Raw genomic sequence first — 19744 nt, forward strand, 5'->3', positions numbered from 1 at the left:
GCAGCTCAGAGTTCAGTCTCCTTAGGTGTTTCCTTGTAATTCTAAATAATCTGAATTTCAGAGCTTTATATGGGCCAATAAGTAGCTTGCTTTAGAGACTTGGATGGCTCCCCTTTGAAGAGTTGGTTTTACTCTTATACCCGGAAATAGTTTTAAAAGTACATTTGGCCTTACACCCGTGATAAAAAGCAAGTGAATAACCAAACAGAGATTTTAAGCTCCCTTTAAGCAGGCTTATCTGGTACAGTCTCCCCACAGACTCCCTCCTGTCCACTTGCCAAACCCATTGTTCCTTCTTTGATGTGCAATTTTTCAAACAGCCCCTCTCAATTGTGCTCTGGGTGACGCTCAACTCCACGTAAATGCGTGTGGCTTTTTTAAGCGCCCAGCCTGGACCTTATGCTTTCAAGTGTCTGCACCCAGCAGTACGTTGCCAAATGAAGTCCCTTCCAAAAAACAATGCGCTCTGCCCTTTGCGCACGCTCTGATTCGATGCTCCGTAGAGTAAGCGTAGGAGGGGAGTGAGCAAGTAAAGGAACGAACGAGGACCTAGAGGAAGCGTTCCTCTCATCCCCATCACTGCGGACGCCCTCGGATCACTCGCGCGGTTCTAGTAACCCGTCATCCCTAAAAACTCCGCCATGCTGTCGTCATTAACAGCCACCTAACATCATGACCCTGCTTTCAGGTACAATCCCTCCACTCATTAAGTCAGTTGTCCAAAGCGATGAAGGGCTGACGACCAACGGAGGGCTCAAGATGCTGGTGACCATCTCCTGCGTCCTGGTGGGGCTGCTCCTACTCTCTGCGCTTCTGCTGGTGGTTCGGAGGAGGAGACGGGAGCAGAGGCTGAAGAGGCTGCGAGGTGAGTGGAGGCTCGGCCTTCCCCCCGCAAAGCAGGACGGACAGCTGCCTGGGGGGCAGTCGGCCCCGCGGAGGGACTTACCCTCTCTGGGCCAGGTCCCCACGCCGCCCGGTTCTGTGACCTGTGATGTGCTGTCGGCAGGACTGCAGGGCCTCATGCGCGAGTCATGCAAATGTTACGACTCAGAAATTGAGTGAAAGCCAACCTCTTGCAAGTCTCCAGCAAGGCAGGCAAAGAGAATGACTTTCACGAGGGTTTGCCAGCCCCACTCTTTAATTTTGAGCCGCCGCAGCAATGCCACCAATTACGGCCTCCTTTATTTTTATTTTATTTTATTTTATTTTTAACATCTTTATTGGAGTATAATTGCTTTACAATGGTGTGTTAGTTTCCGCTGTATCACAAAGTGAATCAGCTATACGTATACATATATCCCCATATCTCCTCCCTCTTGCGTCTCCCTCCCACCCTCCCTATCCCACCCCTCTAGGTGGTCACAAAGCACCGAGCTAATCTCCCTGTGCTATGTGGCTGCTTCCCACTAGCTATCTATTTTACATTTGGTAGTGTATATATGTCCATGCCACTCTCTCACTTCGTCCCAGCTTACCCTTCCCCCTCCCCATATCCTCAAGTCCCTTCTCTACGTCTGCGTCATTATTCCTGTCCTGCCCCAGGTTCTTCAGAACCTTTGTTTTTTTTAGATTCCATATATATGTGTTAGCATACGGTATTTGTTTTTCTCTTTCTGACTTACTTCACTCTGTATGACAGACTCTAGGTCCAGCCACATCTCTACAAATAACTCAATTTCGTTTCTTTTTATGGCTGAGTAATATTCCATTGTATATATGTGCCACATCTTCTTTCTCCATTCATCTGTCGATGGACACTTAGGTTGCTTCCATGTCCTGGCTATTGTAAATAGAGCTGCAATGAACACTGTGGTGCATGACTCTTTTCGAATTATGGTTTTCTCAGGGTATCCTTTAAAAAGACCTTTCGGATTGGTTCTGGAAATGAGAACTATTTTATTGCCGGGAAATGGAAATTGAGGACTTTATGGTCCTGGGAAAGCACTGTGAGGCAGAAAACACACACTTCGCTGAATTAGAAATTGGAGCTGAAGCTTGGTGTAAGAGTTTCGTTTTAACTAAGAAAAAAAAAAGAAAGAATGGAAGATGAGATCTTGGACCAGATGGGAGCCTTTGTCAGCAGCACCGTTATTCCGATGTCTGGCTCTATAGATTCTGTGCGACAGGGCTCTTCCAGCTTCTGGCCAACAGCCCTACCTGCCCTGGCTGTGCAGTGTGAGGCCAGTGAGTTGTCTCATGTACAAAGCCCTGTGCAGGACAATGCTCTGAGTCCCTCCTCTTTCCCTGTCAGGGTATTTAACCAGGCCGCTTCTTGGTAAAATGTATGTATAAGCTGCTTGCATTTTAGCATCAGTGCAGTGAGGAGTATCCAACATCCTGTGTATTCTTCAGAGTTGCATTTGAGGAACAGGCCTGCAAGCACTGTCCTTATAATATAGCTGGGACATCCCCAAGCCTGGCTGGTAGACCTGGAAGACATTGACCTCTTGTGTAAATGCTTGGTTTGACTGTAGTCCAGTTAGAACAGCAGAACGTGGGGATATTTTCACCTGTCTTCAAGTAGCCAGAGCACTCCTTTTGATGAGACTCTAACCCATTTTACTTTCAATGTGCTTCTACTTGGCCAACAAATTAAAATATTTGAAGTACATGGCACTCCATCGACAATAGTTCTTCCATTTACACCTTCTGTAGCCCAATAATTCAGATGAACCGTCAATCCCATTGAAATATCCTTTCTAAATCACATTCTCCACTTACCTTTTAACTTTGCAGATTCTCTTGAGTGAATCCTATATCCGAAGGGCTGTGCTAGGTGCTCGATGTACAAGATGAAAAGAAAGAGCCTTCTGAACTTTAGGTTTAGTGTATGAAGCAGACGCACGGACATGTACCGGGAAAAGAGCCAAAATGTCACGAATGCTAAACAACCAAATCCTACAGAAGCACAAAAGAGGAGGCTATTAATCACAACTAGGGAGGAAAAGGGGGGGCATTCAAGAGCTACAGAAAACAGCACTACAAAAACATAATGTTGCCTAATCTATTGAGAAATTCAACATCAGGTGAGCTGTGCTGGATTCCATTCACAAGTGTTCGTCATTAAAATACCAAAAGGACTTTTTTATAACCCCTCTTTCACCGAAAACAGAAACCCATTGTGTGGACTTTAGGGACGTAGTCATTGAGGTACCAAGGTGGCGTGCTTTTGTTGCATTTAGACAGCCAGGTGTAACTGGCTGCACTTAGAGGGCTATGAATTGTCCATATAACATTCTTAAAAATCAACGGTAACATTTTCTCATCCATCATTTCTATTTGATCACAAGGGTTTGGCAGCAAATGGGTTAAACGTTGAGGAAATCCTTCCCAGCATCTTCCACCCTCTCCCAAATTCACCTTTTCTTTTTGCCCCTGGTCCCTGTTGCTTACTTTTACCTCCCCAACTATTGTTTAAATTTCCTCTTCTACTTATGACTTAAGCACCTCAACTTCGTTCTGCTTTGCCAAGAGCAAGGAAAAGATGCTAAAGATGTTGCTGACTCTTCCTGGTGCATTTGAGTTAGACTGATGGCAGGTGCGACACCCTTCCTTTTTGCTCTTAATAGTCCCTTGTAATTTAGTTACTGCTTTGCAAGGACTCTGTCCAGAAAATATCCTGGGCTGGCATTTTTATTGTCGGCATCTCTTCTATTCGACACCACTATTTTGTAGCTGGTCTTCGTAAAGGAAGCAATGCATCACATCAGCGAGTCCAGCCTTTCATTCCCCGGAAATGGTTTTGTTTTCTTTGTGCCAGAGAAGAGACAGAGCCAGCACAAAGGTTTCAGTGGGACGAAAATAAGTGCTGTGGCAAAGAAGATGTACTCATGGGAGATGCTGAGGAGCAAAGTATTCCACAGAAGTAGCTTGCAGGGCACAAAGGTATCTGCAGTCTTGCATTTTACCTGCTTAATAAAAGCCTCCAAACCAAGAGTCTGACAAGAGGGCAGCAAGAAGGCAAAATGATCGGACACCTAATTCCACCGCCTTCCAAATGGCAAGTTTTACTTTGGATGCACTGAAATATTTAATTCAGCACACCCTCATTGATTATCTACCACATGCCAGGTGTAACATTTTTTAAAACCAACAGTAAAATTTTCTTATTAACCATTTCTATTTGATCACAAGATTTTGGCTAGGTCCTAGAGAGAAAAAAAGGTTACTGAGATTCTGTCCCAGAATGGTCAGCAAAGGCTTTCAAGGGACCGACTCATCTTTCTTTAACATTGAAAACTGTGTCATAAAAGGGCAGAGCAAGTGACTAGGGCTGTTAAGGGGGAATCAGTGAAAGGCCAGACCTTGCTCCCAAAAGATCTTTGTCTTTTAGGTCTGAAGGGCCCTTGAAATGTTATGTTAATTAATAACGCAAAATGTTTCCAATTCTCTCATGAAAAGAAAGCACAGCCACAGAGTTTACGGCAGTAGGTGCCTATCTATTAAACAGAGTTCATTAGTAGAATCATCCAGTTACTACCTGACCCACATAAGGCACAGATCCTACCCCTGGGTTAGAATCAGTTCAAATATATTTACAGATTGAATGGCTTCCTACAATATTTTATTGTGTAAAATAAGGACATTTCTAATAATATGTCAAAGTTGCCTGAGCAACCACTGATGAGGATCAAAACTGGAAATAAATCTGGATTATAGGAAAATACTGTAGGGTCCCTAATGAACACTGTAAGATCAGCTCCCGTCATAGACCTTGTTTGATCGCTAGATGCTACTCAATGTTTTTAAGCAGGTTTGTTTCACCGTATAGACAAGCAACCTAGTGAATGCACCATATGTAAACATGCTTTTATGTAAAAATCAAAAAAAAAAAAAAAAAGAAAGAAAATGGGACTCAAGCAATTTAGCCAACCTATATTCTTCCTTCCTGAGCGCTTTACTAATTTTAGAGCCTAGTGACCTCCTAAAGTCTAAATTGTCTTCAAGTGCTACATTTTTTTAAAATCTGTAACCTTATCCAGGAGTTCGGAAGCCACATTTTGCTTTAAGTGATGCCCTGATTTTTCCCCACCGCTAGATCCTTTGAAGTGCAAGGTTATAAAATAAATCACCATGATCCCAGCAGACACAACCTTATAAAAATTTGATTCCCATGTCAAGCAAACACCTCCAGGATCACTAAAAGCTTCCCCCTCTAGTATGAGTTTACCGAAGAGGGTGCAAAGCACCAACCTGTATGGGTCAACTGGCAGCGTCAAGCCAAAAAGCTACTTCCAAGACTTCAAAGAAGCTAAAGATAAAAATCAGTGGATGACATAAAATTTGACCATGTTTCTGTGGCAAAATGGCCTCCTTCCCTTGAACAGAAGCCTATTTATTATTTTAAGCATGCTTTAAAGTGCATTAATATTATAAAGCCGATTAGTTCCAGGAGGCCGTTCTCAGAGAGAACGTGGCCTTAGAATCCTCCACAGGCACAGCTGAAGGGGTGGGCCACGACTGTTTAATATTCCATTTATCTGCCCTGCAAATGAGCTAAATCTCTCCTCACCTGTAAGACCAAAGCTTAGATTGAACTTTAATAGCTTGAACTTTGCATCTAGGAACGTAAAGACCTTGGACTCGAGGTAGACTTGCGTAAAGATGGTCATGGCACTGATGCATTGAGTCCTACGCATGCAAAGGGTCCCCGGTGCTCCTTAGTGAAGGGGTGGCAGGTGGGCACCCCCAGAGACTTCATTGCCCAGCTAATAAATGCCCAGTTTGGGGCTTAGATGGGATCAGAAGCCTCTACTCTGAAACTTTAGTTCTCGGCTTTGCGTTTTCTTCCTTCCTTCCTCTCATTTTTCCTTTTGACCTTCATTTTAAAAAAATTATCCTTTCAAAACTTCAAATGTCTTATGGCAGAACTAAATTTTTAAAAAGGGGTTTCTGTATCTGAGAGTGGGGAAGCAAAGGAACAGTGGGATGGCAGCAGGGCCAGGCCACGTGCAGCCGTGGAGCGAGGGATGGGGGGTGGGCAGGAGCAAGGGGGGGGGAGAGTTGGGGTCAGCCCTGGGCTTTGCCCTGCCCACGTGTTCTATTTTGTCCGTGTTTGTATTTGTAACTTTCTGAGATGGCAAGTCTATACGGTTTTCTTTCTGGGATATATATTTTGTCATGGTTTTGGAATCAGCTTTCATTTGAGCTGATGATTGGGAGTCCTATTTGCGACCTTGTAAAAATGTAAATGCAGGTTTTATAGCCCTTAGGAATATAGCTACTTTATGAGACCCCTTTAAATTCCACAGAAAGCAGGGATTGTTGTGAGGGAGCTTGCAAATAAGAGCTTTTGAGAGATGGTAAAGCACGGGGAAATCTGCTGCCCCCAAATTGGTTTTATGTTTTTGTGGTGTGTGCTAGTGGCTGCTCGGTAGAGGTATGAACGGAAACAGATGCCATTCACTTAACTAGAACTTCGGAGATGAAAATGTAATGATGTGGCTATGAATGAGAGTCCTCCTTTTTAAAGAAACATTAGCGTATGCACTCAGGACTGGCACAGCTGCAATGCTGGAGGCCTGTGCTGCCTTGTTAGTAAGAACCCCTCATGCCACGTACAGACCCCACAGGAGCGATGGTCCACAAAAAACACGGAACCGGGGAGACGACACTGCAATGCTCTTCATCCAGCCGAGGTGCCTCTTCCCAAGAACTGACTGAACCGTGTATTAATTGACAGAGTGCTAGCACTTCCCTTGCTTTCTCTCTTCTTCCTTTTCCATAACGCTTTACTATACACTATCTTGCTTTAGTCTCTTAATAGCTGTGCAAATAGGTGCAAATAAACTTGACGCTGTTATGCTCTATTTTGCTGACATGAAAACTGAAGGGAACTTGGAAATCACACATCAGTTAGGGAAGAATTAACAGGAGAGTCGAAATCACTGTTGTCTACCCAGTTCTCTTTCTGTGACACTTCTTCGGCTTTGGAACATTCAAGAAATAAAACCTGTCGCATCCATATTAAGCTAGTTTAAAAAGATGTATCAAAGAAACATAGAATTAGAAGATATATTAACACAGAATCAATAGTGACTTTATAATTTTATATTTGCCCATCAAAAATATTTGGTTTATTTATTTTTTATCTCTATATTCACTACCACTCAGGCTCCCCCATATTCAAAAAAAAAAGGATTCCTTCTTGTTTGCCTATCTTCTAACCTGCTGCCCTTCTTTCCACTTCTTTTCCCCACTGAATTCTTGGAAGAGTCTTTGATACTCAACTATTTTCGTTGAGTCTCACCAGCTCCCAAATCCTCAGTCTCACTGCTCTCCCCACCACTCAAATGAAAGTGCTCTCCTAAAGGCAGGTGACCAATTACCTTCAGATCCCCAAATTCTCCTTTCAGTTATCATCTTCTAGCCCTCTTTGCACATTCAGAGTGTTAGCACATGTTATTTTTTTGAAACTGCCTTTTTCCATCATCTTTCAATATCACTAGGCTACCCTGGTAGTATTTCTCCATCGTCTCCCCACCCGAAAGATGCAGAGGTGAGCACACAGCCCAGGATGGGCACAGAGAAGTAGCCGGGGCTTTAGGAAAGGCGTCACAAAGTCTAAATCTCAGACTGAGCTGAAATTTGTGAAAAAAAGTGACAGACAACACAAAAGGCTGTTGAGCTGTGTTGGGCAAGAAGAAGAAGATGACTTGAGATGATGTTCTCATCTTAACAGATGGCAGGTAGAAGAAGAAGGACTCAACATCTGTTTTACTTTGATGTGAACCAAGAGGAGAACTATTCAGACCAGAAAATGTGGAACAAGAATTATAAAAAAGGAAGAAAGGGAGAGAGGAAGGGGGAGGGGGATTATGAGAAAGGAAGGGGGGTGGAAAGGAGGGAAAAAAAGAGGGAAGAGAGAGGAGGGGAAGAAAAGAAGGGAGGGGGGAAGGAAGGAAGCGGGGAAGGAAGGAGGGAAGAGGGAAGGAAGGAAGGAAGGAAGGGGGAAGGAAGGAGGGAAAGAAGGGAGGGAGGGAGGAAGGGGGGAGGAAGGAAGGAGGGAAGGAAGGAAGGAGGGAGGGAAGGAAGGGGGAAGGAAGGAAAGAGGGAGGGAAGGAGGAAGGAAGGAAGGGGGAAGGAGGGAAGGAAAGAAGGAGGAAAGGAAGGAAGGAAGGGGGAAATGTCTTTCATAAAAGAGAGACCCAAGTAAGGAATTACCTAGAAATTATGCCATCTGAGGAGTGGTCAAGAAAATTAGAGAATTCAACCTAGAAAAGACAACACTGAAGCCGAGCTACTTGGGGCCTGGCAGCTACCTGGAAATATTTGAATGGTTTTTTCAACGTTTCCAGAAGGTGCCGTTGTTATATCCAGATAGAAATTACGCCAAGGGATTTCAACACAAGAGAAGGAAGGTGTCTCTCATGATTAATTGTATCCTCAGGAAAAACTGTATGTGGCTTTACTCTTCCAGGGACTGGGCAGAGCCTGGAGATAAGGGCAAAAGGGCCAGTAGACAATACGAAAACAGGACGTTACAATGAAAGGTGCAAAGGCTGTGCTGAACAGATGCAGAGAGGTTAGACAGGTGAGGATGTCCTTGGAAGCCCAGGGAACCAGAACACCAACTTCACCTGCTGGGCTTGGGAGGGTGTACAGAGCAAGTCACGTCTGTCTGGAGGGGTGGGGACAAAGAACCATCTCCAAGGGCCTCAGAGGAACAAAGTCATGGGGGTCTCGGCAGAAAATACAAGAGCAGGAAACTCAGAGACAGGGTTGGCGGTCCGAAGTAAGAGGCAACCGAGCTGGAAAGACCGCTGGGGCCAGCATGGGCGGCTGGTACCCTGAGCTGAGGATTCCTATTGGTAGGGAGGTTCCTTTGAGAGTTTCAGAGCACAGATGCAACCCAGTGAGGGGGTATGTTTCAGATCCATCACCCTTCCTGCAGTGGGGATGTCGCTTAGAGGGCTGAGAGACTGGAGCTGGGGAGACCAGAGAAGGAGCTGCTGATGAGGAAATGAGAATTGAACTGAGGAAAGAGAAAAGAGCCAGAGTCCCAGGGAGATGTGTTGAGTGGGGAGCCATCAACAGACTTGGAAGGCAGGTCAGCAGTGGGAAGAGGGGTCGGCACCATACGTGCAGCAAGGGCATCGCTCCATCCCTGGAGCGTCCAGCGGCTTGGCTCATTTTAACCTCTGTCCAAGGCGCTATGGAAGGGATTCAAACATTTATTATGAGGCTGATTTGAAAAGTCTGTAATGCTTTTAAGATACCATGATTCCATGACTTTAAAAATATTATCTTAACTTGTCCCAGATTCCCTTCTCACCCCTGAACAGAAGTGTGTCCAAAATTCCATCTCTCTTTCCCCTCTCCCTGTATAAACAGAAGACTCTGAGCCCATCTCAGCCCTGACATATCTCCCAGCTGGATACTGGATTCCAAATCTGTCCCCCAACTTACTTTAATATGTTAAAGGACTCAATATGTTTGAAGCCAAACATCTCAGCCTGCACCCAAATTGCTGATTCCAAGTCCTTCTAGACAACTGTTTCTGTCCCGTGTGTTACCATATACCCAGCCCTGCGTATCCCAAATCTTGCCATTTCCCTGGACTCCCCACGGTCCCTCTGCCTGTCCCCTCCACACCCAGTAGGTCCCTGATTCTTGTAGATGCCCTCTGTCTACTATCATGTCAGCCACTCCCCGCCACCAGGCCCCTGCCCCCAGCCCCCCATCCTGGGCACTCTGCATTGTCTGATTAATGCTGTTTATGGCACCTGTACCCACTGGCCACCACCTCTGCCCTCCTTCCTCCACTTCCCCCCTTGGCCCAGGTAAAAGCTTCCAGATTATGGTCAGTGATGCAAAGTTGCATTTTCTTAGCTCCTTAACATCTTGACCATCCCCATTCCCCACCACCCCTAGAAACTTCTCTGTGTAGTCAAACTGACCGACTCCTGGCTTCCTGAACGAGCTCAGAATTCCAACACAGGTTAATTCTGCGCCCTGGAGCACTCTTCCCGTTAAAGTCCACACTTCCTTTAAGGTGGGCACAGTTGTCCATCCTTTCTGACTCCCCCGGCCTGACACAGCGCCCTCCAGGGTGTGTCCTCAGTCAGCTGGCATGAGACATCTGCTCCTCTGTGTGTTCCTAAGGATACGACATGTATCCCCCTCTGTGTATAAAGGACTTTGAGGACAGTGGCTAAAAAAGAGTTTGAACCAACAGACATTGGTTATGATTTCCTGCTCAGCTGCAGCAAATGACTGAATGTATCCGGATCCCAGTTTCCCGGTTTCCGAAGGAGGGTGCAGTAATTCCCAGGCAGAGATTAAGGGGACATGGGCAAGCAGTCCTAAAGCAACCGGTGCAATCCAGATTCCTAGCACGTGCTTAATTGTGACCGCGGTCCACTCGGTCCCACTCCCCAGAAGACATTCACGCCTGGTCCTTGATGCCAACTGTGCCATCCAGACCCCATCACTGTGCTTAAAACTCCACCAACTCTCAGCTTCCTCAAAGGGAAACTCACAGAAGAAGTGAGTTTCCATGAATATTATGTTTCTCACAATTTAAGATGAGTCAGAAGGAGGAAATAGTAGCTAAGACAGAAAGAGAAAAGGATCCACTGTAAGATGATAAGCATAGGGAAGGGTAGACCAAAATGGCTTTGGGCACCTAAATATGTGGATGAAGATGCCTGCTAATTGTAGACATGGAAAATTTGCAGTTAGAGCACGTCAGTACTGGAGGGACCTCTGTCCTCACTCATTGGATGCTGCCATTCCTTGGCGCATTGATAGAAAAAAAAAAATCATAGAAGAGAAAACTGTGATGACTAACTCCAGGAATAGAAAAAGAACGATGATTATGGCAGAACAAGGAACGCAGGTCCATTCTGAAGATGTCTGAGTAGGAGTTTCCTTCAGATTGTGAGCTGAAGTACAGTGTTTTACTCTTTGGAAATTTTTCCTCTTTTTTAGAGTATTGAACTAGCCAGTGCTTGGTTGTTACATAGAGCTAATTAATCCCAAGCTTCTGGCATTTTATATATGTGTATATGTATATTTACTTTGTAAGTGTTAAATCATTCAGGAAGAGAAGAAGCTCATCATATTTACTTTGTCTTTGCAGATAAATATAAAGCCATGAGCTGAGAAATTAAATGCTGTTCTGCCTTCTTTGCTTTGCCATGTGGGTGGGATAAAGGGAGCTATTTCATTTCCCAGACAGAATCCATCTGTGCACAAAGCCGGGGCCTCACTGCGAGGCGGGACCTGGCATGGCTGACTTGAAGAGCTGAGCTTTGGTTCAGGGGGTGCCTGCCCACGTGTGGCTGTTCCCGTGACAGTCCACACCTCCCAATTACAGCGCTCTGCTCCCCGACATAAAAGCGACTGCATTCAATTGTCAGCCCCCAAAGATGAACATGCTCCAACAAATGCGTTGCTTCACTGGCACTCGCACAGACAGCTGAATCCATTTCCAGAAAATTCTGTTCATTGAACACTTAACATCAAGGCTTTTTAGAGAGCAATGAAAGAAAAACATAAAGAAGGGCTTTGTGTTCTAAGAAAGGAAACATTCATTTTTGTCAAGTAAAATGTGTAAAAAGAACAAATTATATTTTAAGGGAAATTAGAGTTTCAAACCAATGCCATCAAAAAAGTTAAAAAAAAATTACATCATTTTTAGGCAGGATTTCTTTAGTCAGGGGTGGTAACCAGATCTTGGTAAATAATGTCTTCAGAGAAAAGAAATAAAGAAAAGTTTTCTTTCTGTGTTTGAAATAAACATCTAAGTTTCCAGACACAGTGATATGCTGTTTATACAATTCTTTGATCAACCAAAGGGATGCATAGCTGTGTAATAATGACTTTTTTAAGTGATCATAAGGTTTTTCATTTTGATAACAAAAAGAGTAGAATTTGTACTACATAATGAATTACTTTCAAGATGTTAATTTTCTGACTTCTGAAAGTAAAATTGGGTTTTTGGAAAGTGGCAAATGAATAGGTTGTAATATAACCTTTAGCAGGTATCTGAGTATTTTTGTACCTATCTTTTTATGCTACCTTTATGCATATATGTGTGTACATATATATGTATATATATGTATGTGTGTGTGTATATATATATATGTCTCATTTAGAACAGACAAGGAATCCATGAAAGTTTAGGTTATTAGCAATGATTTCGGTATACAATTACAATTAAAAATGGTTATTGTCATCTGATTATGTAGAATATTTGTCACAAATGTTTAAGTGAATGTTAATGAGTTATTTATCTTGTACTAATATCAACTTTCTTTCCCCAGATGCAAAGAGTTTAGCTGAAATGCTCATGAGGTAAGAACAAGACCTAGCAGCCCAAATATCATGTTTAAAAGAACTTGCTTTGATGATTTCTTTTTTTTAATGACAGTCTGAAATTGATAACCCATTTTTCACTTGACATATAATTTTCATTCTATGAACCTAAATATCCATGTAATGCTTGGTTAGAGACATAGATACCAAATAATATGCGTTTATGCACACCATAGGTAGTTTTCTTGTTGGCTGGACTCAACCAATAGAACATTTCCCATTAACCCAAGAATAATGAGGCACATTTTAAGTAGCTTTGGTTTTGCTTCCACCAAATATGCCACTTTGAGGTCAAGCTTTCTACCTAACAGTTAGCCAGGTGAAAGGGAATCCATGAAGGGGAATGGGTTCAAAATTGATGGCCTGATCAAGGAAGGTTCTCCTTGCCTTCATCTCCCACCGCCCCTTCAGCACCCCTCCACCAGAGCACCCACCACCTTCTGCTGCAAATAGCTATTCAGTCTGGTCTTGGAAGTCACAGCCTATTTCATCACCATGTTAGGAGAAACCAGCACTATAGCTGCCCCACTCATCACTGTGGAGTAGATGAATGACTAGGGGTAGTAGAATACGTAAGTGCATGTTCACAACTGTACAAGACACCCCAGCCTTGGCACTTTATATTGTAATGATTAAACCAAAAGTAAAAAGAGGATAGTCAGAGTCTAGGAACCAGATAAGAAAAATGTCGGGGAATTCCCTGGCGGTCCAGTGGTTAGGACTCAGCGCTTTCACTGCCAAGACCTGGGGTTGGATCCCTGGTTGGGGAGCTAAGATCCCGCAAGCCGCAAGGCGTGGCCAAAAAGAAAAATGTCAGGGACCCTGATGGTGACCTTGACGTTGTCATTTTAGGATGACTAACGTAGGAGATAAAAAAGATGGAGTATAGGGTCTCTTCCCATCCCCTACAGCACCATAGTTGGCTTTAACTTCCTCCCTCATCTTTGCATATCAGAGTAGTACTTTATTGTTATTCACAAAGAGTCCTCTCCCATATCGCCAGTATGTGTGAAGACCTAAGACAGAGGTTGAATACCGTTGGCCCATGGATTACATTTCCCACAGATGTCTTTGTTTGTCCATACTATGTTTTAAAACAGTGTGAATTGTTGGTAACAGATATGAAGGAATCAAGAATGACTCTGAAATATTTGGTGTGAGCAATTAGATAAACATTGGTGCCATTTGCCGAGATTAGGAAGATAGATGCAGGGTATGGACTTTTTTTTTCTGTAGGGCAGAGGAAGGGGGTGTGGATCAGAATGAAAAGGCTTGTAAGGGTCATGTTGGGGATGCTTTTTAAGCCTCCAATGAAGGTGTCAGATAGCTGGTAGCAGGAATCTGGAGCCCAGAGTAGAGCTCAGAGATGCAAATGGTCTGTAAAATGTCTCCATCTATCTAATCCCGTCACGCTAGATCAAACGTACATGAGAAGATTATGAAAAGCTGTAGGAAGTGCCTTGAGTCCATGCTCTTGTGCAAGTCTGTACTTGTTTGCTAGTGGTCACATAGAAGGCAGCCAGACACATGTGCGCTTGTATTGAACAAATCTGACAAAAATAGCTGGAACGCAAATAAGCCAGAGTCATTCGATTTGTAATAATTATCTATCTAATAAAGTAAATTTTCTAATGTAGTCTTAAAAATATGAAATTGTTGATGTCCTTTAAAAATCAAGACATTTCACATAAAACTGTGGCTTTCTGACTTCTCCTGAAAGTGTTCTGCCACACGGGGCACAGCCTCGATGATCGCGGGTATCTGGACCTGCGCTCGACGCCCCCTTTAGACTGGGTGTAACCTGCTCAGCCCAGGGGCCCCTGTTCCTGTGTCCACCCGGGTCCACCTCCCTGATTTGTACCCCAGCCTGGTTCCTGCAGCTGTGTATCCTCCCAGATAGCTTCTGGCCACTTCCTTCATGCACTCCCAGACCATCAGTCATGCCTCTACCCAAAGCCTGTGACACTGGGGTCCGTGCTTCCTGACATGTTCAACATTTGTTTCGTTAGGGTGATGTGGTATTAGCTTCTCTGCTGCCTTCCCTCCCTCTTGTCATGAACCCCAGGCAAGACATCAGAAAGCGTCTTCTTCCTTCTTTGTTAATAGGGCAGTTACCGTGGTGGAAAGACCACCTATTGATAAGAGCGGGAATCAGTAATGATATTTGCAGTTGCCAACATGAAATTAGGAACATTAACACTAGTAACTACTCACACTTAAGGTGTTTAGGGTGGTTTTCTCCAAAGGATGAAAGTGATTGAAAAGGAAGAGAATTTCCAAGCTCCTCAAATAGGTGAATTTTTATGGGATTAATTTAGAAGAGAAAGCAATGTTTTTATTCATGAAGGGTCAGTTCGATCTAAGTTTGGCAGGTTAACAGGCCAAGCAACAAAAAACCTTGTCCCCTACCTGGTCAGGTTAGGACCAGGCACATTCCAAATGTAGCCCAGGAAGTCTAGGCAAGTCAGATCCTTTGGTACAGAGAAGCCCTACTGAATTGGTGTTCCTCATCTTCGTCACTGCTTTCTCTGGGAAGGTGAGGACTGAGCAGGCTGGGACATAGAATCACGAACTTATATTCTAGGCCTAATGCTGCCACCAGCTGGCTTTGTGATTTTGGGGGTACAGTAAAGTCCCCAACATACGAACGAGTTCTGTTCTGAGCGTGCGTTTGTAACTCCAATTTGTTCGTAAGTCCAGCAAAGTTAGCCTAGGGACCCAGCTAACACCATCGGCTACATAGTACTGCACTGTAATAGGTTTATGGTACTTTTCACACAAATAATACACAAAAACAAACAAAAAATAAAGAAAACGTTTTTAATCTTACATTACCTTGAAAAATGCAGTACTACAGCTGGCATACAGGAGCTGGCATCGAGTGCACAGGCAAGAAGTGTTACTGACTGGAGGAGGGGGAGGAGGTGGGAGATGGTAGAGCTGAAGGGTCGTCAGCAACAGGAGGCAGAGGGCAGGCTGCAATTTCACTCACGCCTGACGTCGACGGCGCGCACGTTCACATCTTTGAAAGTTCGCAACTTGAAGGTTCGTATGTAGGAGACTAACTGTACATCCTTTTCTCTCTCTGTGCCCTGTTTTCCTTATCTAAAAACAGCAATTGGAAATTGCTCCTAGCTTTATCATCCCATGATCTAGGTGAATATAACATTTATTGTCCGCCCATGCTCCTCAAGGAAGGATCTGTGTATTTCGGTGAGATTAGCTGTCCCGGGGCCAGACGGGCAGGTGCAACTGCAGGACAAACACAGACAACCTGGAGCCCCCCCAGGGGGTCCCCCACAGGCTGCCACTCCCATCGCTGGGCCTCATGCTTCGGGACACTCATCCATCTCACCCAAGCAAGTCACCTCGTAGAGGAGAGAGAAGATAGACTTCATCCACCATGCTCAGAGAGAAAGGGTTTTCCTTTTATACGATTAGGCACGAAAACATTTTTTTTAAATATACCAGACTTCTCAGAGGTGAGACCGGCTTGCTGTAAGGTACTAAGCAACACATGGTTGATGTCCAAGGACCACTATTAGTAAGAAAGCTAGTTGTGAGCAGTGAAGGGTTCAGACTGAGAGTTCAAGTTAATTTAGCTTTTTGATGTTTATATTTTTATACACATAGTAAAAAAGAAAAATGCCCACCCAACTGTTACAACGAGATATATCCTGATATCCTTACAGTAATTTTGTACTTACAGGATGCTCCATAGCACATTTTGGGGAGGAAGGGGGATGGTATGCAGAAATCGTCATTAGTTTGGCTTTTTTTTCCCCAAATCTTAAGGAAATATTGATTTTAAAATGTAGCAACTGCACATAATTTATTGGCTGAGCCCAGAAACACCATCCACTGTGAACCAGGGTCAGCTCTCTGTCATTTTAATCAGACAACCAGAAGGCAAATGGATGGTGGATGGTTATATTTCAATAATAACTAATATATTTAGCATGATCCCATGTCATATAAAAGATGCAATTTTGCTTCCACAGTGAAAACATTCAGAATCTTTTTCCAGGTTACAAATGAGGTTTCTTTAAATAGCTTTTTTTTTTTTTTTTTTTGAAGGTTTGCTGCTGTTCTAATGGCCAATTATTATAGTTTGGGGGAATCAACTTCCATGTAACAATAGATTATAAAATATGGCAGCACAGATTAAGATAAAGAAACAATTTCCTTGGGCCCTGATAACCCTTTTAGACTGAGAAAAATATTACTGCCCCCAAAGCAAAGGCTCTAGGAGGTGTGACTCAGCTCCCATTGTGCCCAAACATTATTCATTCAACAACCTGCAACAAATATTAATTGAGCACCTACTTTGGTTATATACCGTTCCAAGTTTCAGGGTATACAGGGGACAGAAGAGATGAAAATATCCTCTGAGGAGCTTATAGTCTATTGGCAGAGACGGCTAATAAATAACTCAAACATATGCCAGGGAGTTTTAAGTTTTGAGGAGACAAAATTAAATGGAGAATGGGGAGTTCCCACAGCAGGACTCCACTGGCTCCTCTGAAAAGATAGAAGGGAGGGGGCAGCCACACGAGCATTGTGTTGGGGAAGTGTGTCCTAAGCAAAGGAAACAGCAAGTGCAAAGAGAGGGAAGAAAAATAAGCCCCTGAATCTCAAGGTTTGTGGGGCAACTTTCTTGCCTTCCAGCTGCAGGGCTTGCAGTTTAGTCCCGCGAGGAGGGGCGTTTACCTCCAGCTTTGATTGTCCCTGTTCACAAAGTTGAATCATATCCTAAGTCTTTGTGTCAGTCGCCATGCAGCACAGCAGTGATGTCACTTGCTTCCTGTGTCAACCTGACAGCAGACCCCTTGTTGTTAAGTATAGCTGCGCAGGGTTCCTCGCTGTGGACCCCCTCATAACTATTCATCATGAACAGAAGGAACTAGCTCACACTTCTATTTTTGATGCGAGGACAAGCTCGGGTCCCTAGTGAAGTTTCGAAACAGATCTTTCGCATATTCACAGAGGAGTAGTTCCCCATATGTTTTTGTGGAAATAGAGCCTGTCTGACGTAACTGCAGCCCCCCAAGCCACCAACGCTCTTCATTTTATGCAAGGATCTGAATCTTTGCTTTAAAAACACACACACACACAAAGTAAGAACTTGGTTAAGTAAATCATTTAAAAACATTTATAGACCGTGTAAAAAATTCAGGCCAAAACGTTTGAATTTGGGCTCTGCGTAATTAGCATGGTCTAGCTACATAACCCAGTTACTCATCTGCAGAGCAAGAAATCTGGTTCAAGATCAAGGCCTAGGTAGAGCTGCCGCACCTTTCAAAAGCTGCCATTTCCATGAGCTGTTTTGTTTACACTCAAGAAAGAGCCATTGTCAAGTATCAGAATATTAACATGGACCTCTGAATGCAAACATTTAAACAGCTTCTTGAGTGAACTTGACCTTCAGATTATTAACACTCATCAACCACATGGTTCAAGAGTGGATGCATCCTCATGGATGAGGAAGATCTGAGCTTCCTGGTGAATGCTTGCTTGGAGCAAAAAGCGTTTGAGATTTTAGTATGGATACACCTTTATTGTTCTCCATTACATATAATTAACACTGAGTGTGCCAGGCTCCACAAATCTTTCTCAAAGCAGATTTTGGCAGTTAATGAGCTAGATTTAGGGATGCCATAGATTATCACATTGATTAAATTATCTGAATGCCTGCTGCTTCCTGGAAGGTGTTCCAGAAAATATTCTTAAATATTAAATATTCTTAAATCTACTCAATTCTTATAATTCTGTAAAGATTGAACAACCATTTTTCTAACGTGCATTGCTAATTAAAGCTTTTATCGACTTTTTTGTATTTTTGTCCAACATGCAGATTTTTTTTTTTTTTTTTTGCTGTGAGATGTAACTGAATTTGATTATACCATGCAGTTTTACTACCTCTTTCCATTTACTTTCAGGAGACAGCTCACTCTAAGTAATTTTCTGGTACACAAATTTTGAGATAAATTCTTATAGTAATTGCTTTTTTTCTATTCTAAAATGTAATTGGGTTCGGAAAACTAAACTAATGTCAGGGAAGCTAACAAGGTTTATGATTTGTTACTAGAACAAAAATAAAATGACTCCAGGTATAATACAAATCTGTTAGTAAAACCCCATCCAGTGAATGACCAGTACACATGTTTTCTCCCTTACCATCATTGGAATATCTCGTCTGACAAGTGAAAATGTTGTTGATTTAAGAATGTTTTTGTGTGTGTGTGTTTCATTTGACTTTTATACAAGAAATAGGAAAGTCCAAAGTTTCTATTGATAGATGCAGAACCAATCTTTATTGACAGTTGGTATTTCCTGAACCTCACAACTGACCGCTAAAATTTAATATTAATAAATATCATTTGAATGAAGGAAAAAAAATCTATCCTGTGTGTCTTTCCCTCCCCTCCCCACATAATTAGATAATAAGTTGGTGTACAAGCACATGTTGGCCTAGTGTAACACTGAACTGAATTTGTTAATGCATCCCCATTTTTTATTCCCAGTAAGAATACCCGGACTTCGGACACCTTGAGCAAGCAACAGCAAACCCTGAGGATGCACATTGACATACCCAGGGCTCAGCTTTTGATTGAAGAGAGAGACACAATGGAGACCATTGGTAAGGTGTCCTGTTTGCCGCCTTACACAATGTGGCTGCTACAGCCATGCCCTCTCAGCCCAAACCCTGAGCCATGGGAAATATCAGACATGGGAACATCTTGAATGCTACATGAGCAAAGAAGTTAGAAGGTAGACAACTGTTATTGAGGAGAATAATAAGTACCAGCAAATATGGGGGAAATGAACTTATATAAACCACAGAGTTCACCTGAGAGAACCCCAACTCTGTCCCAAGTTGGGTCTCTCCTGGAGAGGCTCTTGGTACACTCCAAAGAACCAACATTCATAATCAAGCAAACCGAGAAGGACTGTACACTTAAGACCCCATCTTGGAAATCCGCTTTATGAGCTCCTCCTCAACTCCAGTAAGGCCTTTATTAAAGAAAATTTTTAAATTCTACAAATGTCTTTGCACAGGACATCTTTCTCCACCCCCTGGCACCCCATAAACATCCTTCACAGGGCTCTGGAAAAGTCCCAGCTTCCCTGTTTCACGATCGCAAAAGACGCCTGGAGAGCTTCAGTGGCCTGTCCACCCAGAACCCAGGTGTCCTGACTCCTTCCAGCCTCTTTCCACTCGAAGTCCAGTGTCCACACTGCCTGTCTAGATGGTTCTATTTATACCAGAATCAGAGACTTTGTATTTCCACTACAATAATGATCAGAAGAATAGCTAACATTTATTAAGAGTGCTCTAAAGGTCACATACTTTTATAAGCACTTTATGTGGATTATTTAACTTACCCCTCCCAAACAACATAGGAAAAAGATTCTACTTGGG

At 43.3% G+C, this 19744-nt stretch overlaps 1 protein-coding gene across 1 annotated transcript in view; it reads left to right on the top strand.

The window, feature by feature from the left end:
• Positions 1-19744, top strand: part of DSCAM (DS cell adhesion molecule) — a 741375-nt gene that overhangs the window by 692433 nt on the left and 29198 nt on the right. Inside the window, exons 29-31 of the mRNA XM_061192687.1 lie at positions 689-865; positions 12270-12300; positions 18846-18961. Of these exons, the coding sequence (XP_061048670.1) occupies positions 689-865; positions 12270-12300; positions 18846-18961 (324 nt within the window). The remainder of the gene's footprint in view (positions 1-688; positions 866-12269; positions 12301-18845; positions 18962-19744) is intronic.

Source organism: Eubalaena glacialis, chromosome 6 (assembly GCF_028564815.1).
Source record: "Eubalaena glacialis isolate mEubGla1 chromosome 6, mEubGla1.1.hap2.+ XY, whole genome shotgun sequence".
Lineage (NCBI taxonomy): Eukaryota > Metazoa > Chordata > Mammalia > Artiodactyla > Balaenidae > Eubalaena > Eubalaena glacialis.